We start from the raw sequence: 27,021 nt of genomic DNA on the forward strand, positions 1-27,021 counted from the left end.
TGCAGCCTTGAATAGTCAAGGATAATATGAGAAGATCTATCAAGGCCGATAAGACACAAAATGGACCATGACATTTGTTTGCATACTCAACTATTGAGGCAGTGAAGAGTTGATAGGAAATAGATGTGTGCAGACAGCTCTTCATAGGGTTTAAGTGGCTAAATGTGAAAGTAGCTAGTTTCACCCAGCTGTTAAAAATGTGATCTTCATTCAGGTGTTTAAAGAGGGGATATATTTACACACACAGTTTATTACCTATTACTACATCCATAATGAACTGTCTATAAACTAATTACGGACCGTTTAGAAGCCCTTTATAAAAAGTGCAGTTTAATATAGTGTTGCAGTTCTCTGCCAAAACCAGATCAGTCTCACTAATACTCTGCAAGCGTCAACATCTCATGTAACTGGCGGGATCCAGACAGTGAGACAGCCACCCCACTCAGAGCCTATCAGTGTCAGCTGGAGCTTGATGAACGTGTCAGAGCTGGCTGCCACACACAGACAGATAACCAACAGCATAGATCAGAGCTCCTCTTTAGGAACAGGTGCCCCATGGGAAGTGAGTCAACCAGTGGGAGGCACCAACGGTCATGACACTCCTCCTTCCTCCTCGGCCTCCTCCACCTTCCACTCTATCCCTCTTTATCCTGCAGTCCAAGGTCACGATCATTGCTGGCTTATCCAAGATTAGGTCCCAGTTGGACACTTGGATCTGATTTGAAGTCCAGCCTCCGAGGTCTGTTCGCCTCTCCGCTCGGGCCCTACACTCACGGCGGCTCCACCAAACCTCCCGCACCGCTCTAAATCCACATAGTCCCATTGAAAGCTATTGTGTCCACTTTTAGGTAATGCTCACATGTGCCTGTAGTGTAACCGGGATTACGGTGTATTTCAAACAGAGGTCACGGTGCCTTTTGTAAATTAAACAGTGGTCATATAGACTGGGAGGCTGACATTTAAAGCTCCTGGGGCGAGAATATGGTTTTTGAATCAATCTATGAGATTTCACTATCTCAAGGAAAACACGCGAGGCATCTTTACAACAGGTGGTTTTGATATAAACAGAGAACCCAGAATGATTGAAATGTCGAAACACATGTGGATCCTTTTATCATACCGTTGCTCTCATTTCAAAAGATGAAAACACATTCTTCTGGAAAGAGAGCCTACTGGAGCAAAGCAACAGTTTGGTTTGGCTGTTTGCTAAAGACAAATGTAATGTATTGCTTCGATGTCGTCAAAAAGAGCTCCAAGCAACACATCTCAATGCACATGATTGCAAAACCAGTGGGGGACAAAAGCGCCCGGTTTTCCCATCTCGTCTCTGGCGCCAAACAGATTTTAAAAAAGCACAAGACGCTGTTTTATTAGAGACCCCTTGAGTACTCTGTACCCATTTATTTTGCTTTTCTCAGTGGCCATTTTCCTAGTACATTGTGCACCGACATGGACCTTGATGGAGAAGCAAGCTCATAAAGGTGGCAGGTCTCTCAGAGGGATGTAGTCCTTATTAAGTCCCTTGGGAGCTGATAGAGTTTGAAGTCGTGAAGTTGCTGTGGCCTGACGGGCTCTCCTTGACACCTGTTGAGAATGCATGTTTCAGTGAGTTCTCTCCAAGGATCTAAAAAACTTATTTGAAAGCATACGCTTTCTCACGTCGCATCTTTCTTCAGATTATAGAAAAAAAAAAAAAATGTGCACATCACAACAACATTGAGACAATGTTACACATTGGTGCAGAGCATTATTCTAAGGTCTATGAATTTAACTGTTTTCCAGCGTGTTGTGTGGGTGATAGTAAAGGCGATGAGCTCACTGGCCAAATGGAGTCCTCTGGATGTCCTCGCTCAAAGAACATTTTACAATCCCTCAACTTCGGCAGTGAGAGCTGGTCCAGCCTGGGAGTGGTCTGGGCTGTTTTGGCAGCATAGGAAATGTATGTTTCCACTTTCTTCAAAAAAGAAAAATAAGTAAAAGATGAATCACTGACTTATGTATGGTTTCCCAATCAAACATGCAATTGTGAAAACGACCTCAAGCCTTGAAGGCAACCCCCCCTCCCCCCCCCTCCCCCTCCAGTTCTGAATAAGTTATCCAAATGTTATCCAAAAGGTACAGCAACTGTAAACCTTTGATATACACCTTTGGCAACACTTTCAATTACACTGAACTGAATGAATAACTTACCTTTCTTTCTAGGCACTTACCTCCCTGTTGCTTTTGAAGTTGAGGTGGTTCGCTTTGGGATTGGCTAGCTGTAGTAGCCGTGGAGTGGTCTCATCAGTTCTCACTCTGGGGTCTATGTGCCAGATGGGGCAGCTGTACTCACAACACGACGTGTGAGGAGGACTGTGGAACCACAGAGATTCTAATATTTCTATATGCAAGATCACCATAAAACAAACACAAACACCCCAACATAGCCCTCTGCCCTGAACTAAAACCTCTCATCTTTTCAGACCATTCCCAAGGGAGTGTGCTCCACAGAGGCATGAATACAAAGAGGCATATTGTTTTTTATATTCGCTCCAGTGTGCAGGCCTGAGAGTCCTTTCTAGAAGGCTTGAGGCCAAATGTGCGCTGCTGCGCTTTAAGATTTATAAAAAGACTTCCGTGGCCGTTTCTGAATGTCCCAGGGGCCTGACCTTTGGACAATAACCCCTATTATCTCATCATCGTCTCCTCTCTCTCCCAGAGCCACAACTCGCAACTGAAATAACACATGTCAAAATATCGGCTTCTTGGGCCAAGGAGGATCTGGGCCAAGTGGCATGCTTGCGTATACTCTAGTATTTAACAATGTGGACTGGGCACATTTTGTTATAGTCACGTTTTCCTGGGGATTTTACCCCATTTCTTGGGAGCTTCGGGACCTGGTCTTGGGTGTTGACAGGCGGACAACGAGCTCATACTGGGCTGTCTTGGAGGAAGAACGTAATGTCTTCCTGGAGGAGATCACCTCATCGTCTTTCCTGCAGAAAAATACAAGCAATTACTGTCCATTTCTTTGGACTAAAAAAAGTCTCATCATGCCAGAGGGTAAGAAACTTAACCTCCTGTCTCAATGGACAATTGAAAGGATTAAATGCATCACTAATGATGCAACGTTTTAGAGGGGTGAATACACAGATCGGACTGTGTTGAACCTGAACAATTTCATTTCACATTTATGCGAGATATAGATCATGACACATTGTGTGGGTGACATACCTCTGTTGCCTGCAGGCAGCTAAATTCACTTTTCCGTAATCTCATTAGACTTAATGGTTTAGTCATAAACTGAACATTTGAAGAATGCCAAATATCTGTCTCCTATTTCTAGTAGGTTGGTGAGGTTATGTGGTCAAACTACAACCACTTGGAACACTTGGGCATTGTTTCTCTGTCAAAACCACACAAAAAACGAACTGCAGCACATTAAAACATAAATTCAATGAGCACAGAAACAATGATGGCAGCTTGCCTGTGGCCAAACTGGCCATTCATTCTCACTTACTGGCAAATGCTGCCTTCTTCAATTCAACAAATAGCTTACAAGGCAGGGCTTCCTGAGAAGAATTTTGATTAAATGATTTGTCTAATGTTGCTTGCACGTTTAGCTTGGCAGCTGAATGATAACCTACTTTCTTTTTTTGTATTATCTAATACAGGTCTGTCTAAATCTGACGAACAGACATTTCTCGATTTCGAATTGACATCTCTGTAGCAGTCACCTCCAATGAGGATGCAGGAAATTGGCAAGTAGCCTTAACATCCCTTTTCACTCTGGAGGACCATTTCCTGCGCTTGAGCTCAAAGCCAAATGTACTTTATATTACGCAAGCTTATGGAGCAGACCAATATAAGACTTAGCAAACATTTTCTCTGTTTTGTGGTGACACTGCACAATAAAATGGTAATGTATCGAGTATACCTACTTACAGTGTTTTTTTAGTCAAACTGTTGGCTCATACTTTTTTGAGTCATCAATAATGTTCAGCCTGGGTGTAATTAGTTTACATACATTACCTCAGGTGGTCCTCCCATGCTGAGAAGTCTCTTTTGTGCTTAGCTAGGTATTGGATTCTCTCTGTTGGAACTGCACCCAGCGCTGAGTAAGACAGAGGCCATATTGACTCCTGATTGCCCCAGGTAAGCTTTGGACTAGATCAATGAGGAAATCAAATAAACATCTCCACTATGAATGCTAACGTATAAACAAAAAAAGTACTTGCTTTAATGTGTTTTTTTTTTCCACTGATAGACTTGTCATAGAAACTATTTGCAAATACCAATACTCAAAAAGTAGCCTACTTACCAAGGTGTTGTGACCCACACTGTTTTGTTTTCTTTGTGTTGTGCAAGTTCCAGAATCCTACAAGAAATGTTTCATTTCATTATTCCCTGTTTAAAATGTATCTTGACAATACAAAGACAACCAACAACTGGACAGTAGTTGTAGTACCTTACTTTTTTTTTCGCACATCAGTTTGATCTGAAAGCAAGGAATTCATAAGGAAAAGATGTGCACCTGTTTGATGGACATGATCTGGATTCAAGTCCTACAAAAGAGAGGATTGTTCAGACAATAATATGCAATTGGGTTTAGCCCCTTATGATAAAAATGGAAATTCTATTTTTTTAAATTTAAATACCAACATTTAAGGATAACATTAAAATGGTTTTCAACATAAGCATTCGGACAACATGGTTCCCACCATACGTACCTTTTTTTCCAGATACCATATCTGCCTGATGGGAAGTCTTTATAAATGTACCCAGTTGAATTCACCTGCTGGGTCACAATGGTCTGTGTTGTTGCTATGGCATTGGGAGTCCCTAGCAACTTATCACATGACAGGACTGGACTACTTGAGTGTGGCGGGTTGAAACCGGAGTGTACAAGCCCCTTTTGAGGGTGCGTCTATCTTATTTCTTAAGAGTTCCGATACAGGATTTCAAATGAAAAGTGATATCGGAGGTCAACAATGACATAAATATTTATGGTTAGCTGTATTTTTAACTCCAAAAATAAACATATAGATATTTATATTTGAGGAGTGAGAACTAAATGTCAGCATAAGCCTATAGACAACAATTTGAGCCACGCAGGTATTTATAACCAGGTTTTTATTTACATCACCAGGTGCGACAAAACAGAAAAAGAGTGGGAAAAAAATGAGGTATTTTATGCTTAAATGACAGAAACAGTTTGGAGGTCTGTTATAGTCATGCCATACAAATAATTGTTCCATTGGTTTTTGAAATTCTGTAGTGCACTTCATACCAGCTTATTACTCAAGATTATACCGGTAGTTTTACAAGTGATGAATATGAAAATGAGTAGCACATTTTGTGCTCACATGTAGATTTATTCCTTAGTGCATGTAAACGCTTCAACCTACTCCAAGGCAAATCATTGTTAGCCAAATGCCCAGACACAAGTGAAAAATGATACTTTGGAATTGTTCAGTTTGCTTTGTTTAATTAAATATCACATCGGTTTTAAGAAAATATAACTATGTAGCAAGGTCCCTTTAAGACAATATATTCAATACATCACGTTCCTATGCAATATAAACTAAAATAATCCTATGTACAACAAAAGAGTCTTCAACATACTACCTAACAGCCATTTGTCTAAAATGAACCTGCATTATGCTCTGCAAGTTGTACATAACTCTACGAGAATAATATTTGATAACAACAAAGCATTACCAATTCAATCCCTATAGGTAAGGATGTTGAGACCATCCTTGAATTATTGTGTCTGAAAGTGAAAAACTACAGAGGCAAGTAAATGATAAAACTCTGTGCTATTGTTCATTTGTGCTAATACAATTGCCAGTGAATGAGTTTGACCATAAGAACCTTGTCAGCTTATGGCTTCTTTGGATGTGAATGAGGCCTTTCACTATCATGCAGTCTGTCAGTAGAGATTGTAGCTAGTGTTATCAAAACAAATGAAGGCAAGCCAGGACAGGGTGAAACTAAACTAACCTATCACCTCTCAGCAAGTGGGACATTCATAGCTGATGACTAGATGGTGAGTCTATCTACCATCCTGCACCATTTGAATGATCAGGTCCCGTGCGTCCTGCACAGCAGAATTCACCTCGGTGTCCCCCTTCCTTACATGGGTGCCGATGAGGAAGAGCTTGCGCTGGTCCCCCACCTCCTCCAGGGACAGGGCTTCATGGAGTGTTGTGATACTGCAGGCCCCCTGGTTATCCTGGAGATAAGGGGAATAACGGGAACAAACCCAAGGTGAGACACTGGAGCAGGTGCAGTATCTCACAAGGATGAAAAAGAGGCGACGAAGAAAGGAAACGCCACAAGACTATTGAAATGCAACTCTTGGCTCGTTCTCACGTCTGTCCTGGGTTCCTCATGTCCTTCCTCATCTCATTCTTAAAATTCTTGAAAAAGATCCAAGGTTACTCCCCTCTGACACTCCCCTTCAACGCGTTTTGAGAAGGAGGCGAGGAGAGAAGACGTGAGGAATCAAGGAAAGACAATTGAGATGCAAGCCCTAAATCAGTATGTCAGTCTCACCTGCTTGTTGGCTAGTACCACTAAGGGAAGGTAGAGGTCGGTTTCGAGCAGCTCGTGGAGATGCTTCTTAGCCAAAGGGAACTGGGCGGCGTTGGAAGAGTCCACCACAAATACGAGCACCATAGCCTTGCACATGTACCTCTTCCAATAGGGCTGCAGATTCTCTGTGCCACCAACTGCAAAAGATGGCATGTTTTAGTTAATTTCTTCACCATAAGGTATCAGAGCAGTAAGTCATTTTTTTAAACATTTATTAAACACAAGAAAATACTATGAATGCATATCGAGTGATGAACTCATGTTGGTCCTTCATATCATGGTCATCCAGATAATCAGTAACTGTACTCAATATTTTCATGTGCAAGTTGCATTTACTTTCTAGGAACTCAATCTGCAGGTCCTCTCTATTGATGGAGACGGCATTGAACCCCTGTGTTGGGGTCACATCCTGCTCCAGACTCCCCGAGGCAAAGCAGTGAAGCAAGCTGGTCTTCCCTGCCCCTTCGAGGCCAAGCACCAAGACTTGCTTTCCCGTGGCCTTTGTCTAAGATGGCACATCATAATAAAAGCACATCCAGATACACAAGTTAACACAACCTGGATAATAATATATTTAAACATTGCATATTAATACTTTTCTGTAAGTGCTGATCCGGAATCAAGTGTTTTGTGAACATTTATAAAGCTTGGGCCATGGTACTGGTCATTGCAAATAGTGAACCATCAATTTAAGCCCACAATGAAATTGTATTGCTTCATCTTTACTTCAGCCTTAGTTTTCTATCACCTAGAAGTCAAAGAGACTGAAGGGGGCGTAACTGAACTCACATTACAACAGCATGTGGTCAGTTCGCGCTAACCAATGCCTGCGTAAGAATAGACTAGTGCATGATAAAACAGTGCGGCAAGATTATAATGTCAAGATAAGACTTGGACCTAGCTACAGTTTGTACACCAGATGTGTGATAATTATGTTTCCTTTACTGGGTGTTACAGGTTAGCTTATACAAAACACCAGTAATTATCCTGCTGGCTAGAACAGCACAGGAGAGTTGAGCATGGTTCAGTGTGTATGTGTTGCGCTCGTTCACCGAGTTGTAAAGGCAAGCAGAGCAGAAACGGGATACTCTTTAGTTGACCGATGTGGCTGGCAAGGTAACTGCGGTTGAACTTTTAACAGGAAAAAACAAGTGTTTTCTTTGCAGTGCTGAGCTAGTATTGTAACTGACATGTAACGTTTCATCCCCTATCAACTGACGTGAATGAATTAGCTACGTTAGCTATTAGCTAGGACAGCCAGGTCAGCTCTAACCTCTGTCAGATAGATAGCTATATGAGGTGGCTATTATTACTAACAGTAGTTGTTTGTATAGACATGTTTTGTAGCCTTTGTTTGGTCCCGTTTCAACAGGAGTAAATTAACTTGGCTAGCTTTCGCCAGTTGATGTACAGTTAGAGAGAGCTGGCCAAAAGTTGGCTAAAGTTAGCTATTATTTTTGCCTCAATCACACTAGACCTGAATCAAATGATGGAACCATCAGCCAAACGATTAAAGATTTATATTCTGGAATTTTTTTCAGTGCAATGTACGTTTTTATTAGTCAGTATGGCAATGTAATGTTATTGATCTGTCAGTTCCCGAACTAATTCCCTACTTTTCACACTTACACAGTAATAAACCGCTATTAGGTTAAAGGATTCACTGTCATGGTGCACAGTAGAGGTCTGCGCAGGACCGATTTCTTCATTCCGCTCCCGCCCCCATCCGCAGCTTTTCATACCGGAATCAGCGTCAGCTGTTGGCTTTCTGTCTGACTCCCACCCGCTACCCCAAGAACTGGTCCCAAACCCAACTCCAGTCCCGCAATGTTATTTTAGGCAGCTCACATGCGCCCTATAGGGAATATCAAATGCAAAAATTACTTAAGAAATTGTTTAAATTCCTAGAGATTCTTATATTAGACCTTATATTAGACTATCTGTATTACTGGGCTATATCGGCCAAAATGCTAGATGTAGTTTGAAGAGAGCAGAGTACGAAAGACTTCCACATTCTCTTGAGTTATTTTCATAGTTCCCTTTTAGTCTGAAAATCTTCCCACTCCTGAGAAATATGGGTGATCAATATTTAGGCCTATTTCGAGGCAACATAGTAAGCTATTTAGGAAGTACATTTCCTTGGAAAGATAACTGCCTGTGCTTCTCCGCCCATGTATAGGATATAGCCTACTCTATTTAATTGAGACCACACCTGATCTCACAGGTATGTCTACTGAACTGGATGCAGCAAGAATGATGACAGCGACACGTACTACATTTTTCATAGGCTTATAGGATATAGCCTAGCTTTTAGGAGGACACTTTGCAGGCAGAGACAAATAAATGGTTAATAAATCATTATTGAAAATGAAAAGGTGCAACGCTCGCTCACCATTGTAGCCTAACTAATGTGCGAGTTGTGCCTTTTCTTTTTCAATGATGATTCCATTTTTTGATTGCACGTCGACTCACATTGGTTGAGCACCCTCCTTTACTCCATTATCAAGCCTATTTATTTACAGACAATTTAGCAAACTACAGTCTAATCATATTTAAGTTAATTTCATATTTAAATTAACTGCCACGTAATTCCCCACCCACGTTTGCAGCCTACTCTATTTCAATGAGACCACACATACTAAGCGTCCTTGAACTCTCATTATCAACTAGGAGAGGTAGGCCACTTAAGAATGGCAGGACCTTGAAGCAGCGAATTCTGTGTGTGTGAATAATGCGAAAAATGTGGTTTTAATACAATAGGTAGGCTAACGCATACAAAGCAGAAAGAGGACCGTTTCCAAATAATCAGTGGATACAAAAATGCTTTCATCCAAAAGTCATCCGTCTGACCGCCCACAGAATGAAAAATGCAGACCGTGCCGCAATGATCTCTGTCGGGGCCCGCAGGTCCCGTGGGATGGCAGACCTTGAGTGCACAGTCAGTACACAACACTGCTCACCATGTCTTAGTAGGATCAGATGGTGACAGGGGTCCCAGCAGGGTCACACAGTCAGGGAAGCAGGGTCACACAGTCAGGGAAGAACAGTCTACAGAGCTCAGGTGAATTTAACAATATCAGTGAATGATACAAAGTTCCATTTTATATTGATGGGCATAGCTACAAAACAGCAGTTTAAGCTTAAAGCTACAGTCTAGGATCTGGGAATAATGGTAATTTCCATTATTGGACCATTATTCTATTATTGGATAATATACTGTATAAATGTTACTAAGGTAATTCTTTGTCATGCTTAATCTTTTATTGATTTATTTTTACCTTTATTTAACTAGGCAAGTCAGTTAAGAGCACGGATCAGATGGTGACAGGGGTCTCAGCAGGGTCAGGCAGCCAGGGAAGACCAGTTTGTGATGGAGCGGAGGTGAATTTTAAACCAATAGTCTAACAACCAATACAGACTTTTGATTGTTTATTAAGACATCCTCAATATCAAATTTCAGCCAGACCGACCAGCCAGCCCAAGCAGCCTGCACACCCGACCCACACCAGTCTAACGCAACTCTCTCCCAACACAATTTCCTTCCCAGTTCCCACCATTCATTTTATTTCAATTCCCAAGGAAAATGTTTGGAAATAAAATATAAAATATTGACCTAGTTCAGTCTTATTAATCACTTAAACATATTTAATAATGACCTCTCACCTAGCTTGATAACTGTGGGCATTTTTTATAACTTTTTGTTCAAATAGAGAAGGCATATTCGATTATGTAAAAATGAAGGAAATTAGCTTTAGATGCCCCAAAAAATTCCACCAGGTTATGCCTCCCCCCACTTCTAAAACCAAAGTGGCGCCCTTGTATATAGATATATTGCCTATCTATGGACCCTATTTATTATAAACTGCACAGGACATTTGCCTCTAGTTTACAAGTCTCAAGTTTGAAAAGTCTAACTTGTTTAATATCTTCACAAGTACTTTTCTGTGGCGGTGAGGTAATTTCCAATAGCAACCACAAACACCCGTCAAGTAGGCGTGCCTCAAAATAGACATTTTGTAAGCATAAGACGAACAAAAAGTACCTCTGTTACGATTGTTGGTGTTTGCTGTGCGGGTTCTGGTGCTTTTTGTGCAGTTTTTTTCCTAGTCTCCTTTTCTATTTTCTCTGGTTCTTGCTTTGGCTTTTCCCCCGAAGACGCATAAGTCCAGATTACATACGCAACTCCTCCGGTTACTGCAAGAGCAAGACCCACGACCGCAGCTTCTCTGACAACAGGCATGTTCGAAACAATGTTAGGAAATCTCGGAGAACTGTTTCACATGTCTTTATAAATCGTGATAATCGTTACGTATCGATAAGTTTGCATCCCCCCAGTTACAACAAGTAGATTAAGCTCTCAATGCGATAGGGGATATCCGGGGGCTTAGAGCACACAGGAAGTAACGTTAAGGCGCATACAGAAAATAATGTTTGCAGGAGCTAGAATAGATGAATATATAGAGATACAATATAATACATTTTCTAAATAAAAAAAACACCAAACGCAAGACATGAACGCTCTACAATGCAGCCAGTCACTACTATATTACACTCGAACTTTAATCTTCTCGAGAGTTGTTTCGGCTCATCAGTTTGATTGACATGTAGAGACTTGATACAAGTACCGTCAAGGGGGTGTATGGCTGCGTTTACACAGGCAGCCCAATTCTGATATTTGTTCCATCTTTTTACATAAGATCTTCTTCAGAGCTGATCTGAATGGTCCAATTAGTGAAACAATAACCGAATTGAGCTGCCTGTCTAAACGCAGTAGTAGCATCACAATTTCAAAGGTAGGACTGAAAAATAACATATAGAAAATCAGCAACATGAATGATGCAGCTAAATTATTCTTTCTTGTTTGCATTTCCATAGTAAGTCCACCAGGCAGCGCTTGATATCAAAGAGGGCACACTGCGTACAATGCCGATGAACAATGCTGATGAGATGCTCAATGATCAAAAAACAGGGTAAAAACTAATGACGAATATACACTAGACTGACAGGGTGTTGAAGCCACCCTGCTTCCATCTTAGCACTCAATTGGTAAAAAAATGTTAGAAGCTTTAGAAATGCATTTATTAATCTCTACATTTGTTTTTGACATGTTTATTTTAGTACAGACACCTTTAATGCATACTTATATTACATTGTGAGCTAAACATAAAAATATATTTTTAAATCCTTTATGGCAAAAAAAGATTTAAGTACTAATGTTACTGTCCCCACTACAAAAATACATGCATTTTTGTCCTTGAAACATTGAATTGAAATACTGTAGAATTCCATTTATTCCTTTGAAGGACTTCTTCTGAGTGCCAATATGTCTGACCGGTGGCTTCAAAGCCTCTCATTGGCCAATAAATACAATAGAAATCCAGGATTTACAGTGCATTCAGAAAGTATTGAGACCCCTGGACCCTTTCCACATTTTGTTACGTCACAGCCTTATTCTAAAATGAATTACATCGTTTTACCCCTTAATGATAGCAAAAACAGGTTTAGACATTTTTGCAAAAAACTGAAATATCACATTTACATAAGTATTCAGACCCTTTACTCAGTACTTTGTTGAAGCACCTTTGCAAGTGATTACAGCCGAGTCTACTTGGGTATGATGCTACAAGCTTGGCACACCTGTATTTGGAGAGTTTCTCCTATTCTTCTCTGCAGATCCTCTCAAGCCCTGTCAGGTTGGATGTGGAGTGTCGCTGCACAGCCATTTTCAGGTCTCTCCAGAGATGTTCAATCACGTTCAAGTCCGGGCTCTGGCTGTGCCACTCAAGGACATTCAGAGACTTGGCCCAAAGCCACTCCTGCGTTGTCTTGTTGGAAGGTGAACCATCGCCCTAGTCTGTTGTCCTGAACAGGTTTTCATCAAGGATTTCTCTGTACTTTGCGCCGTTCATCTTTCCCTCGATCCTGACTAGTCTCCCACTCCCTTCCACTGAAAAACATCCCCACAGCATGATGCTGCCACCACCATTCTTCACCGTAGAGATACTGCCAGGTTTCCTCCAGACGTGACACTTGGCATTCAGGTCAAAGAGTTCAATCTTGGTTTCATCCGATCAGAGAATCTTGTTTTTCATGGTCTGAGAGTCCTTTAGGTGCCTTTTGACAAACTCCAAGCGGGCTGTCATATGCCTTTTTTACTAAGGAGTGGCTTCCGTCTGGCTATTCTACCATAAAGGCCTGATTGGTGGAGTGCTGCAGAGATGGTTGTCTTTCTGGAAGGTTCTCCTCTGGAGCTCTGTCAGAGTGACGATCAGGTTCTTGGTCACCTCCCTGACCAAGGCCTTTCTCCCCCGATTGTGAAGTTTGGCCAGGCAGCCAGCTCTAGGAAGAGTCTTGGTGGTTCCAAACTTCTTCCATTTAAGAATGATGGAGGCCACTGTGTTCCTGGAGACGTTCAATGCTGCAGAAATGTTTTGGTACACTTCCCCAGATCTGTGCCTCGACACAATCCTTTTCTCTGAGCTCTACGGACAAATCCTTTGACCGAATGGTTTTGATTTTGCTCTGACATGCACTGTCAACTGTGGGACTTTGTACAGACAGGTGTGCCTTTCCAAATCATGTCCAATCAATTTAATTTACCACAGGTGGACTCCAATCAAGTGTGTGTCGATTGAGGAAACAAATATTTAATACATTTTAGAATAAAGCTGTAACGTAATAAAATGTTGAAAGTCATGGGGTATGAATACTTTCCATTAGCACTGTATATACACATCATTGATGGGTCGGCAGGTAGCCTAGTGGTTAGAGTGTTGGACTAGTAACCGAGGTTGCAAGATCAAATCCCTGAGCTGACAAGGTAAAAATCTGTCGAATAAGAATTTGTTCTTAACTGACTTGGCTAGTTAAATAAAGGTAAAATAAAAATTGAGAACTTTCCAAAGACAAAATTAACACAAAGATCCAGTTCAGTTAAAGAAGCCTATTTATTAAGACATAATGGGACACACATTTTGGCCAAAATCATTTGCTTTCATCATTTTCCTTAAAACAATACGCAAATGACGTACTGCTAACCAATTATAATAAAAAAATTGTCTTTTTACTTTAAACCAATGCAGGAAATAAATATATACTAACTTTTGCATACAAAGCTTGCCTCTTCAGTGGGCAACTCAAGGAAATTAGTTTACGGTCAAAGAACAGTTTTCAAAAACTCAGGCTCAGAGAACAGAAACAACAGTAAATTTCCTCTGCACAGAAGATACAAATTATAACTAGAGAACCCACTTGCCTACAACAAACAAATAAGGTCTCTGGCCATTTAAATTAGTTCTCTGACAATTGTTTCTGCGTAAAAAAATCTAACCGTGAAAGAACCAGGCAGGGAATTGATGCCCATTACTCAATTCATCGCATCCTATTCAACAACTACAAATTGGACAATGTTTGTGGTCTAAAAAAAAAAGAACAGGCTAATCAACTTAAATGACAAAGCACATGATTCTGTGAGTTCCGGGCCGTGTGGTGATGGTTGCCTATGTGTTGCTCCATATCTGCAGCGTTCTTCCAGTCTACCAGCCACTCTTGCTTCCTTTCTTCTTCTTCTGAGGGGCCTTCTTGCGGGCCCCTGGCCCTGCGGTAGCGGGCTTCTGCTGTCGTGGAGGGACCACGTTGCTGGCAGCGGGGGCCGAGGTGGAGGCAGAGGCTTGGGCTGACCCTGGCCGGGGGGAGGTGGGGGGGCTGCTGGCAGTCTTACTGGCATCCCTGGGAACACAGAAGAATGTGTTACCGACCAAATGCAACAGTACAGGTAAAAAGTAAAGCTGTGACAATACCAGTATTACATTTTTTTTTCCATTGAAAAAAATGAAAACACGAAGCAGCCCAAACTCTGTGGTCCTTTAAAAACCTGCTGTAAGTAAAATTGTGTGCCATAGCTACGAACATAATAATAATTAATGTTTGTTTCCAACATTAGGGCGGTTTAACTATACAGTCGTGGCCTATCATTGAGAATGACACAAATATTACATTTTCAAAGTCTGCTGCCTCAGTTTGTATGATGGCAATTTGCATATACTCCAGAATGTTTGAATGATTCTCTCGTTAACACAGGTGTGAGTGTTGACGAGGACAAGGCTGGAGATTACGCTGTCATGCAGATTGAGTTCGAATAACAGACTGGAAGCTTCAAAAGGAGGGTGGTGCTTGGAATCATTGTTCTTCCTCTGTCAACCATGGTTACCTGCAAGGAAACACGTGCCGTCATCATTGCTTTGCACAAAAAGGGCTTCATAGGAAAGGATATTGCTGCCAGTAAATTGCACCTAAATCAACCATTTATCGGATCATCAAGAACTTCAAGGAGAGCGGTTCAAATGTTGTGAAGAAGGTTTCAGGGCGCCCAAGAAAGTCCAGCAAGCGCCAGGACCGTCTCCTAAAGTTGATTTAGCTGTGGGATCGGGGCACCACCAGTACAGAGCTTGCTCAGGAATGGCAGCAGGTAGGTGTGAGTGCATCTGCACGCACAGTGAGGCAAAGACTTTTGGAGGATAGCCTGGTGTCAAGAAGGGAAAACATCAGGGACAGACTGATATTCTGCAAAAGGTACAGGGATTGGAATGCTGAGGACTGGGGTAAAGTCATTTTCTCTGATCAATCCCCTTTCCGATTGTTTGGGGCATCCGGAAAAAAGCTTGTTCGGCGAAGACAGGGTGAGTGCTACCATCAGTCCTGTGTCATGCCAACAGTAAAGCATCATGAGACTATTCATGTGTGGGGTTGCTTCTCAGCCAAGGGAGTGGGCTCACTCACAATTTTGCCTAAGAACACAGCCGTGAATAAAGAATGGTACCAACACATCCTCCGAGAGCAACTTCTCCCAACCATGGTTTGGTAACCAACAATGCCTTTTCCAGCATGATGGAGCACCTTGCCATAAAGCAAAAGTGCTAACTAAGTGGCTCGGGGAATCGCCAGGAAACTCCCCAGACCTTAATCCCATTGAGAACTTGTGGTAATCCTAAAGAGGCGGGTGGACAAACAAAAACCCACAAAGTCGGATAAACTCCAAGCATTGATTATGCAAGAATGGGCTGCCATCAGTCAGGATGTGGCCCAGAAGTTAATTGACAGCATGCCAGGGGGGATTGCAGAGGTCTTGAAAAGAAGGGTCAACACTGCAAATATTGACTCTCTGAACCAACTTCATGTAATTGTCAATAAAACATTTGACACTTATGAAATGCTTGTAATTATACTTGAGTATTCCATTGTAACATCTGACAAAAATATCTAAAGACAATGAAGCAGAAAATGTTAAATTTATATTTGTGTCATTCTCAAAACTTTTGGCCACGACTGTATATAAAAAGGTCCCACATGAACAAATCGGGAATCAGACAGGTCTGTGTTGATTTTTCCTGAATTAAACTATTAGACTCATATATATTAAGTGTTAGTGGAAGTGACCAACAATAAGAGACATGGATGCATTACTCACAGGTCGGATGCAGCTCCTGACGTGGCCCCCTGCGTGCCTTTTCCCACTTGTTCCTTCTTCTTGCCCTTCTTCCTGCCCCGGTAGTAGGTGCGCTCTCTCATGGGCAGCCATCTCTCCGGGTCAGGGTTCGCTGTTGGGTCGTAGTTCTTGGGCAGTTTGCCTGAACAGAGGCAGGAGAAAAACAGTGATTCCCCATCCCATTCAGAGATGCTGACTTTATTTAAATCAGATAAAACTATTATTTGGGTCACACAGCATGCAGATATTCACATACAACACAACTTGCAATACCCTTCTTTTTCTTCTTCTTCTTCTTTTTAACATCCCCCTGGCTGTGGAGAGAGATAATATTGATAGTGAGAGAAAGCCTATGTACATAGAATGTGTAGAACAGGTAGTATGCAGCTTAATTAAGTGTTTTAAAAAGCTTCAGGTCTCCTCACCCTTGTTCTTTGGGTGGGTTCTCCCCTGTTACTTTAGCAGCCTTCTTTCTGACATAGTTGGCTCCGTGAGAGTTCTCCAGCTCATCTACGTCCACGTTGAACGACATGCTTTCAGGGGAGGGGAGGTGCTTGCTGAGGCTGGGACAAATGGCTAAGGATATAACATGCCTTTCCATTTACTAGCCAGTTCTATGTACTTTAATGATAACAATTGGTATAAAAATATTTAGAAAATGACTTGACTGTGAATTTAAAACTGCACTAATCAGCGATAGTCATTCAAATACTCAGACTCATACTTATGTGTAGTTTAAAATACTGAGAGCAAAGAAAGGATACGACTTGGCTTTATCTTGATCCACCAAAGAATAAGCCGAGATAAGTTGTGCCAAAGTGTGGATGTCATTGGTGTTTTGCCTGTGGAGCGGGAGGGGGACTAGTTATTACATTGAATATCAAGCCCAGAGCAAGCAAAACATTCACCAGCATCACCACCGCACAACAGAAACAGAACGTTGCTCACTTCCACAGTTGTTCCAGGTCACTGATGGCTTCCTTTTTCCGTCCGTACTTCAGCTTGAAATCAGCGGCCTCTCGTACGAGCGCCAGGTGAACAGATGAACCAGGCTGGGATGGCAGAAGACAACAGTTGACAAGTAAGTGCACTACTATGGCATCACATTTTCAAAGTTACATCGACTTTGTGATGAATCTAAAAAGGTGCTCGTCTACTTATACCCCTTTCATACATTGGAAACCGCTAGTAACGGGTCGATAGCGACAGTTGATAACCTTTCAGACATTTTTTTAAAAGGGCATCATCAGAAGCATCTAACTTTTCCAAGCAGAATTCTGCTCCTGCATAGGATGTTCAGTATTGTTCCCCTGACAACAATAAACATTGCTGATTGATGTTTTTTTATGTTAGGGTACATAGATGTGTTTTCTTTCTACTAAATGTATTGTTAAGTCATTGTATTTAATGAACGTCAAAGTGGAGCGAGTGGTCTGCGTGCAGGCAGCAGGGTGGGCACAGGCAGCACGAGATCATTTGATTGACAGTTCTGGTAGCCTAGTGATGGATGTTATTCCCGCTTCAAAAGTGGAATTCCTTTACTGACAAGTTAAATGTCCATTCAGTGGCACTTCAAAACTATCGAAACTACTAAGGTTTCGTGGTGGTATTTAAAAAGCCATAGTGTACCCTTTCAGACAAACAAACATGCCATAGCCGAGGTGCTTTCAAGACGTCACATTCCATGTCAAAGGGGTATAATACCTGTTCAGATTGGTAGTACTGAATAGCTTGGCTGAAGACATCAATTGCGCTGTCAATGTCCTCTTCGTGGCTGTACATTGATACCAGAGCTGAGATCTGTAAAACAATGTCAATTTCTTAGTCTTATGATCCTTGTAATGTTTGTTCAGAAAATGTTACATCTATGATTAGATTAAGAGCAACAGAAGAGTATAAAAACTAACCATCCCTTGTTTGTGCTTGAAATCTTCGATCGACCTCAAGATGTCACATGCTTTTGTAACGTGACCTTTGGAGAAGACACCGATACATTTAATTATTATGAGGTTAACTTGTAGTCTGTCATATGCGCAAACACAACAGAATTAAATGCTGCCAAAACAAATGAAAAGATAACAGTATCAGGCATCAGTAAAGGCAATGTTTAGCACTAATCTAATCTAATTTATCTTCAATAGGCTTATTTTTGGGGTGTTTTACCCAGTGACAAAAAAAAGGATTTGGAAAGAAGTTTACCTTGAGACAAATAGAGTTGTGCCATCGTCAATTTGATACCAGATGCACTGTCTGGGTGCTGGTCTGAAAAACGCTTTAAAAACAGAATCACACAGTTAGCATTATACTTGCAGGATAAGGAAGATTTTTAGTTTTTGTGTGCGCACTTTGTACCCCCTTTTATCCCTAATTTTGTGATATCCAAATTATTAGTTACAGTCTTGTCCCATCACTGCAACTCCTGCACAGACTCGGGTGAGGCGATGGTCGAGAGCCATGCGTCCTCCAAAACACGACCATGCAAAGCTGTACTGCTTCTTGACACACTGCTCGCTTAACCCGGAAGCCAGAAGCACCAATGTATCGGAGGAAACACCGTCCAACATGGCCAAACCCTCCCCTGACCCGGACGATGCTGGGCCAATTGTGCACCGCCTCATGGGTCTCCCGTTCGCGGCCAGCTGCGACACAGCCCGGGATCAAACCTGGATCTGTAGTGATGCCTCTAGCACTACGATGCAGTGCCTTAGCTCGCTGCGCCACTCGCGAGGCAAAGGAAGAGCTTTCAATGTCCTATTTATATTCATACATCAACTACACTTATCTCAAGTTAGGATTTGGCCCACAGTGAGTACCTGAAGCAGCTCTATGGCCTTCGAGTGTTGCTTCTCTCTGCACAGCTGAGCCACCTGGATCAAAACTGGCCGCGGGTGGCCTGGGTTCTGGGACTGGAGGCCTGACGTCAGCTTTCTGCACTGGTCCGCCTGTGGGGTATAATGTAACGCACGTCATCAATGACTGTTTGGAATACCAGTCTAACCTATTCAGACTGTATAACTACGTGTAAAAATACAACTGAAGAGTTAATGTACTCAAATCCGATACCTGGTTAGTGTACATAGCCAACAGGGCTTTGTTGAATTCAATGGCCTGTAGCTGCTTCTTGGCCAGCTTGTACTCAACGCCATCGGCATTTGTCAGTTTCACCTTCTTCTTAGAGTCAAACACGTTTTGGTCCTGTGGGAGAAAAAAGGGATATGAGCAACAGCTCTGGCCCAGGATCAAAACGATGGGTTCAAACAATAAGAGAACACGGTCAATAACAGCAAAGCCTGTTTCAATGTTTAGTCGTTCCTAGCAGTACAGGGAATGGTCATGCATGTACCCACCTTGTTAATCGTAATGATGTTGTTAGCAGTCACAGCTAGAAGTCCCACATCTGACGGCCTAGGATTCAACAAAAAAAATTATGAGACACCGCTTCCGCTATTCTCTTCCTGTGCCTACAATTACACATCAGCTACAATGGAATGTAATGGCTCAATTGATTCCACTTTGGAGGAACACTCACTTGAGCTTGATGACTTGGTTATAGAGCTGCAGCGCCTCCTCTGTCCGACCCTGTAACTGCATAATGTAGGCCATCTGGGAGTGGATGACGGCCAGCTCCGACTCAACGTCCTCCTCAGTTATATCCTGCACGAACCAGACAAGCCAATTACGATTCAAAACATGAAAAAAAAGTTTGACATTTCTGTCTGTACGCTCAGCCATGACATTGTGGGCATATTTATTTCACAGGCATAGAGCACTCACCGAATCCTCTGAGAAGAAAACCCGACAAAGCTCTGGAAAAAAATATATATATATAGTCAACATTAACCACAAAAGGACTGGACAAAAACCTTAAGTGCTACATTATGTAGCAGGATGAATTGCAATACGTCTGTGGCCCTGACCTTCTGCTTCCTGTAGTTTGTTCAGAGCCTCCGTGAGCTGGCCTCGACCAATTAGAGTGCAGGCAGCGTTGTAGCTCAGCTCATATGTAGTCTCAGACAGGCCAAGATCATCCTGCAAAAACAGGGTGGAATGACATTTGGAAAGATTAAGGATGCCAGGGCTTCAATAACCAAGTGTCTCAGAGGACCATTATAAATAGAAGTCTGTTCTAATTGTGTGCAGAAGACCCACCGGAGAAGCCTTCTCCCATGTGCTCATAGCAGCCACCACTGCTGATAGGTTGGTCTTCCTCTCCTCTTCGTATTCATCCTGGGAGTTCCTGATCAGGTCCGTGTAGACAGCCTTGCACTCATCATAGCGCTCCATACGGTACAGCTAAGGTGAGAACAAAAGGGGAGGCCAGGGTTGTCACCAGTTACCACAATTGATTTAATAAGTCTCACGCTAAGGATATACTGCTTTCCAGAGAACAGGTTCAAATACCTGTCATTCGCGTGAAGAAATGGAGGAGAGACCGAGGGAGAAGGTTGGGATGCTTTGTTAGGATTCGTAGGAGAGTAAGTAAATCACCACTACCATCGGGTCTATTGGCAAACGTGCAATCACTGGAAAACAAACTCAAAACCCGGGGCGTGTACTCAGAGCATGCGAAGACCAACTGGCAAGTGACTTCACTGACATTTTCAACCTCGCTGTGACCGAGTCTGTAATACCCACGTTTCAAGCAGACCACCATAGTCCCTGTGCCCAAGAATGCGAAGGTAACCTGCCTAAATGACTAACACACCGTAGCACTCACATCGGTAGCCATGAAACCCTAGACGCACTCCAACTCGCATACCATCCCAACAGATCCACAGATGCAATCTCAATCCATACTGCCCTTTCCCACCTGGACAAAAGGAACACCTATGTGAGAATGCTGTTCAGTGACTACAGCTCAGCGTTCCAACACCATCGTGCCCACAAAGCTCAACACTAAGCTAAGGACCCTAGGACTAAACACTTCCCACTGCAATTGGATCCTGAACTTCCTGACGGGCTGCCCCCAGGTGGTAAGGGTAGGCAACAACACATCTGTCACACTGATCCTCAACACCGGTTCCCTCAGGGGTGTGTGCTTAGTCCACTCCTGTACTCCCTGTTCACCCACAACTGCGTGGCAAAGCACAACTCCAACACCATCATTAAGTTCTGATGACAACAGTGGTAGGCCCGATCACTGACAACTATGAGACAGCCTATAGGGAAGAGGTCAAAGACTTGTCAGTGTGGTGCCAGGACAACAACCTCTCCCTCAACGTGAGCAAGACAAAGGAGATGACCATGGACTACACAAAAAGGAGTGCCAAACAGCCCCCCATTTACATAAATGAGATTCAAGTGGAGCGGGTGGAGAGTTTCAAGTTCCTTGGTGTCCACATCACCAACAAACTATCAAGGTCCAAACACACCAAGACAGTTGTGAAGAGGGCATGACAACACATTTTCCCCCTCAGGAGACAAACTATTTGGCATGGGTCCACAGATCCTCAAAATGTTCTGCACCATCAAGAGCATTATGACCAGTTGCATCACCGCCTGATATGGCAACTGCTCGGTGTCTGACCATAAAGCGCTAGAGGGTAGTGCGTACAGCCCAATACATCACTGGGGCCAAGCTTCCTGCCATCCAGGACCACTATACCAGGCGGTGTCAGAGGAAGACCCCAAAAATGGTCAAACCCTCCAGTCACACAAGTCAGCTTCTACCCCCAAGCCATAAGACTGCTAAACAATTAATCAAATGGCCACCCAGACCATCCCCTTGTTTTACACTGCTGCTACTCTCTGTTTATCATCTATGCATTGTCACTTTACCTCTAACTACATGTACAAATTACCTCGACTAACCTGTACCCCCGCACATCTACTCGGTACCAGGCCCCCTGTATATATAGACTTATTATTGTTATGTAATTCTGTGTTACTTTTTACTTTATTTTAGTAAATATTTTCTTAACTCTATTTCTTGAACTGGATTGTTGGTTAGGGGCTTGTGAGTGAGCATTTCACAGATAAATGTGATAATTATTACTTTGTGGCTGAGGTAACTAGTGATGACTTGAGGCCAGTACATTGGGCCAGTTTACAGTGGCTGGAAGGATTATCCACTGAAGGGTAGACAGCCAAGCAGCGTTAACAACAACTCGTGTAATGTCTTATTTTCAAAAAGTCTTACCACTTGGCCATAGAGTTCCTTGAGCTTGTCTGTTTGTTCTGAAACACTTTCAATGGTCTTCAGGGCACTTTCAACTCTGTTCAATCGGTACTCACAGTAGGCTTTTTCAAACACAATAAGCTCACTGAGAAAGAACAAAAATCAAGTGTTCAACATTGTAAAAGGGTACAACCAGGAATTTCTCTGACCAAGTCAAGTATTTATACATTTTGATAATCTTGTAGCAATGCAAAATCTAACAATATGTCATTTATAGTAATTTGTCATATTCAACATACCTGCCAAGTACTTTTGAATAAGTGTTCATGACATTCAGTGCCTCTTTGAAACTGCAATTCTGCACTAGGCAAACTATTTTACAGTGAAGGGCTGTCACGTCTTCCTTGACTTCATGCAAAACTGTGGAAGAAATGCACTTCGGGATTACAATTTACATTAAAATGTATACCTTTTCTTCAGGTCAACCCTAGCAAACTAGTTATCTATAACGTAATAAAATCTCAATTTGAAGTGCACATGGAAAAAATATTTTTTGCTCAAATCTAGTAATCACAGTTTCCTGGTAGATGGGGCGGCAGGTAGCCTAACGTTAATGGTCAGAGCGCTGGGACAGCCCGAGCTGGTAAAAATCTGTCGTTCTGCCCCTGAACAACGCAGTTAAGCCACTGTTCCCCGGTAGGCCGTCATTGTAAATAAGATTTATTTCTTAACTGACTTGCCTAGGTAAATAAAGGTTAAATAAAATAAAGTGATAACTAAGCGTATAGCACGGTAGTTGCTATCGTGTGGCTAAGCTAGTAGTTAGCTAATTGGGACACGTCACAGTGTTGAATAATTAATATTGGTCAAAATGTGATATTACTGTCCTCAACAACATCTACGCTCGACTCCGACTCGTCAGTTGGCAAAATTACTCAAATATAAACAGAAACTAGTTAGCAATTGGCTTGAGTAACGTATAGTTGCATATTTCTGTTAACGCTTTAGCTAAGTGCTAACAGCTGTAGCTAGCTGTGTTAGCCAACTGCCTAACAAACTAGTCAGCCCTCAAACAATAGCTCATAGCTTGACAGTTACAAACATGTGAACAAGAGCAAAAGCCTACTTTTGTTGGCAGCTTTGAGGGCCCGAGTGAAGTCTCCATTCTGTCCACAGCGATTCACTTCAGTCCACAGCGAAGCAACGGAGCCTCCTCCACTCGACATGTTTCGCTGCATGCGAAACTGTAGCCGGAAGCAAAATGTTCTTCTTCCGGGTTGATAGAATCACAACTGTACCTAAAGAAAACAAAAGGAATTCCCATGAATTTACAAAGACAAACATCACAATACAGCATAATACACTAGCTTATTACATTTTTGTCAATAAAAATGGCATTGATATTAACAGAGTATTAAGAATAAGCTCTCTCATCAACACAAGGATAATGAGCTAATGTATAGATACTGATACAGGGTGGGGTTTAAGCATACAGATGCATAAGTCAGATGATTTTGTCTGCGATAAATTGATTATTGTCCATTTATTCAAAGACACATTTCTTGTTTTGGGTGACGGGTTTCGCGCATGCGCGATGCTAGCTACAGACAGCTCTTTGAAATCGTTTGCACGGTTTGATCCAGTAGCAAGGGTGTGTTGTTGTGGACTGTGTGACAACTTTATGTCTTACAGAAATGGCCGGAATTAAAGGTGAGGAAGTTACTATCATACTTTAAGATAATACATTAACTGGATTGCAACAAAAGTCATAAATCACACACACATATATAAACGCTGAAAGGATGCATGTGCTGCTAGCTATTAAGCTAACAACTGAGTACTAGCTAGTTAGCCGGCTAGGCTAACGTCTACTAGCTTTGACAGGCCGACAAATACTGGTGTAGCTAGCTAACTGTCTAAATAAACATTTTGCCGCTTAGCTAGCTACATATCAACGAGAGATGAAGCAGTATAGCTATTGCTAGCTAGCTTGGCACCAGGTTAGTTCTGGTAGCGTAGTTTCGAATGGTGAACTAAGCGAGCTAGCTAATGATTGCCATTCTGAATCAATGAAATCCACGTTAGAAATGATATTTGCCTTCCGGCCAAATCTGTGTTGTTATTGATTGGTTGTTATGTCAAGCTAGGCAATGACGATGGCGCTAACTAAGAATGCTATCAAGCTATGCAACGATGACTTCAAGCTAAGATTAGCTATACTTCGACAGAAATGGCATTGTCTCTCCTCACCAACTAGCTAGCTATAGCATTGTCTCAATCCTCACCAGCTAGCTAGCTATTAGCTAAATAACATGACATCCTGGATGTTTACAAATCAAACGCTAATAATAGCACCTAGCCACCAATTCACATAATAAATGGTAGCTGAAAATAATCAGCATCCCCTCGCCCAAGCATTAGGCCAACGGTCAGATTATCAATTATGACCAAAGGATTTAGTCTTACACACACACAGCTGCTTAGTTTCTTTACCACTCCTTTCCAGCTCTGATCAGCCTGTCCTTTGGTGGGGCCATTGGACTCATGTTCCTGATGCTAGGATGTGCCCTTCCAGTGTATGAGTAAGTATCTCCATCATATTCAACCTGACTGTCATGATGCAGGCCTTTGTAATATGATGCCGCCCAGATTTAGTATTCTTCCAGTCATAACTGCTGGGAACTTCTCTCTTCACAGTAAATACTGGCCCTTGTTCCTCCTCTTCTTCTACATCCTCGCCCCAATCCCTTACGGCATCTCCCGGAGAATTGTTGACGACACAGACTCGGCAAGCAACGCCTGCAAAGAGCTGGCTTTATTTCTCACAACAGGCATAGTGGTTTCAGCTTTCGGCCTGCCAATAATTTTCGCCAGAGCCGATGTTGTAAGTACACATTTTTGGGATTTTTGCGTGTGTAGGCTAAGTGGTGTTTGGCAACACTTTGCACTTATACCTGTGCAGTTACAACATTGCGTTAGCTTTGCTGTTAAAGTAATTGCTTTCTATTTGCATGCATTTTTCTTGTTACACAAATGGAATAAGGACCATTCCTTTTAAATCTTATAGGCTACCATTTGTGTAATAACAATAAATGCTCCATTACTAAATAACAGTTTAAAAGGGACTTTGTTTTGCTCAGTCCAAACTACAGATTGAAAGTGTGCAATGCAGAATTTTGTAACGTGCGTACTGAATTATTCATGTTTGTTGTTTACAGATTGCCTGGGGAGCATGTGCGCTTGTGTTAACAGGCAATGTAGTGATCTTCGCAACCATTCTGGGATTCTTCTTGGTCTTCGGATCAAACGACGACTTTAGTTGGCAGCAGTGGTAAAATTGGGAGCGTGAGGTGGGGGACTAAGTCTGAACTGTTTATATTACTAGAATTGTTATTATTATTATTGTCATTATGATTACTATTATTGTTGTTTGTTGTATATTTATGACCGCCCATCCACAGACGCATTAAACCAGTGCAATAATTTGATTTAACTGTCATGCGGAACGTCAGACTGACTTCAGGTGGATGTGCTGACTTTCATATGTACTTTTTGTTTGCTCCATGTTTGAGTCTTCTCCATTCATGTACTGTACAGGCTTATCTTTTGAGAGTCAAAATCTTTATAATGTTGAAATCATAAAAGTCCATCTTATCTGTAAAAATGTCAAACTCAATGTTAACCTGGACTCAGATCGACCTATGGGAGGGATTGGGATTGTCTGAAAGGTGGAAGCTTTTCCTGTGACAAAGATATCTAACTGACAAATGTTGTTACTCCTTTGGGATTGACGTTGTACAATAGCGTGCTGGTCAGTCTTGAGGAAAGTTTCTCCCTCCAAGTGCAGACAGCACAGGATATTTTGTATGGAGTATGTGTTGTTTTTGAAGAGCATATTGAAAGCTGTGAGCTTTAGTCTCTCAGATTGAAACCTTTCAATACTAACGTACATACAGCATACATTGATATTATACAATGCACTGTCACTTATTGCAGTGATCAATTCTAATGACTCAGCTATTCAAATACCTTCATTTGATACTGGCCTCTTGTGCTTTGTTGTTTAGCCTAGTGTAGCATATTCTGTTCCTTTTGAAAAATGTCTAGAAATCATTGTAACCCAGTGTCGTCTTTTCTCTCTAAAACAAAGTCAGCATCGATTTGTTGGACAAGGTTTAGAAATCATCAAAAACCTTCGTTAGACAGCCCAGGATTAGGGCTAGCCGGTGGACTCATGGCCAAATTAAGATCTAGGCTACTTATAACCATGGGTAATACTGCTAGGCCTGGATTTACCAGGTATTCTATTGGTTTCTATACCTGGAGTAGGAAACGAGGGCTGCTCTGTAATTATGGTTCAAAGATAAATGTGGACGAACCCCAGTGTTTACCGAGTCACATCCTGTTTTGGTCTTTATTTTGTATAGCTGCGCTAAAATGTACTCGCGTCCTCTTGTTGAAGGAAATGAGCTCGCCGTATAGGCCAAAACTAGTTTTGAATGTGTTTTTTGTATGCCTGCATTGGGTGTGCTGATACCATACATTCTCTTAGTGTAGTTTGTCATTAGTTAAAGGTCTCAGTGAACAGTGTGCTGCAGCTTTGGAGTTTGTTACATTTAACTGAATTAGTCCTAGCTAACCAAGGTATTAAGCAGCTGTCACCCCATCTGCACTGGTTTGTTCATCTGGGTGGAAGGATTGAGTGTTTATGATCTCTTTCTTTTCTTTTGCGGGAGAAGCAGTTATCTTTGTGAAAAGTGGTCTCTGGAGAGACAAATATTCCAGATATGACCGGAAGCGCTCATGAATCTGTTGTCTCTTTGTGTCACTCAGTTTGTCCTTC

General features: G+C 42.0%; 4 protein-coding genes across 4 annotated transcripts; 1 reads left to right on the forward strand and 3 right to left on the reverse strand.

Moving 5' to 3' along the window:
* Positions 1-1,350: 1,350 nt before the first annotated feature.
* LOC118946019 (testicular haploid expressed gene protein) lies at positions 1,351-4,801 on the reverse strand. The gene is made up of 8 exons (XM_036969903.1): positions 4,710-4,801; positions 4,514-4,544; positions 4,301-4,357; positions 4,012-4,146; positions 2,853-2,975; positions 2,211-2,352; positions 1,820-1,954; positions 1,351-1,584 (listed from the first exon to the last, which is right to left on the reverse strand). The coding sequence occupies exons 1-8, from the start codon at positions 4,726-4,728 to the stop codon at positions 1,474-1,476; spliced, it is 753 nt and encodes a 250-aa protein (XP_036825798.1). The 5' UTR covers positions 4,729-4,801; the 3' UTR covers positions 1,351-1,473.
* A 294-nt stretch (positions 4,802-5,095) lies between these two features.
* LOC110505078 (ADP-ribosylation factor-like protein 9) lies at positions 5,096-11,126 on the reverse strand. The gene is made up of 4 exons (XM_021584038.2): positions 10,619-11,126; positions 6,913-7,081; positions 6,538-6,713; positions 5,096-6,214 (listed from the first exon to the last, which is right to left on the reverse strand). Exons 1-4 carry the CDS (start codon positions 10,814-10,816, stop codon positions 6,035-6,037), a joined length of 723 nt encoding a protein of 240 aa, XP_021439713.1. The 5' UTR covers positions 10,817-11,126; the 3' UTR covers positions 5,096-6,034.
* A 2,378-nt stretch (positions 11,127-13,504) lies between these two features.
* Positions 13,505-23,462, reverse strand: LOC110505079 (signal recognition particle subunit SRP72). The gene is made up of 19 exons (XM_021584039.2): positions 23,305-23,462; positions 22,478-22,598; positions 22,200-22,323; positions 20,210-20,353; positions 19,978-20,089; positions 19,835-19,866; positions 19,590-19,714; positions 19,408-19,465; positions 19,124-19,255; positions 18,874-19,002; positions 18,260-18,332; positions 17,968-18,032; positions 17,765-17,860; positions 17,009-17,112; positions 16,825-16,902; positions 16,486-16,623; positions 16,334-16,374; positions 16,043-16,202; positions 13,505-14,304 (listed from the first exon to the last, which is right to left on the reverse strand). Exons 1-19 carry the CDS (start codon positions 23,414-23,416, stop codon positions 14,112-14,114), a joined length of 2,037 nt encoding a protein of 678 aa, XP_021439714.2. The 5' UTR covers positions 23,417-23,462; the 3' UTR covers positions 13,505-14,111.
* A 268-nt stretch (positions 23,463-23,730) lies between these two features.
* On the forward strand, positions 23,731-26,293 carry LOC110505080 (leptin receptor overlapping transcript-like 1). The gene is made up of 4 exons (XM_021584040.2): positions 23,731-23,888; positions 24,685-24,760; positions 24,876-25,062; positions 25,397-26,293. The coding sequence occupies exons 1-4, from the start codon at positions 23,873-23,875 to the stop codon at positions 25,511-25,513; spliced, it is 396 nt and encodes a 131-aa protein (XP_021439715.1). The 5' UTR covers positions 23,731-23,872; the 3' UTR covers positions 25,514-26,293.
* Positions 26,294-27,021: the final 728 nt, after the last annotated feature.

Source organism: Oncorhynchus mykiss, chromosome 31 (genome assembly GCF_013265735.2).
Source record: "Oncorhynchus mykiss isolate Arlee chromosome 31, USDA_OmykA_1.1, whole genome shotgun sequence".
NCBI classification, from domain to species: Eukaryota; Metazoa; Chordata; class Actinopteri; order Salmoniformes; family Salmonidae; genus Oncorhynchus; species Oncorhynchus mykiss.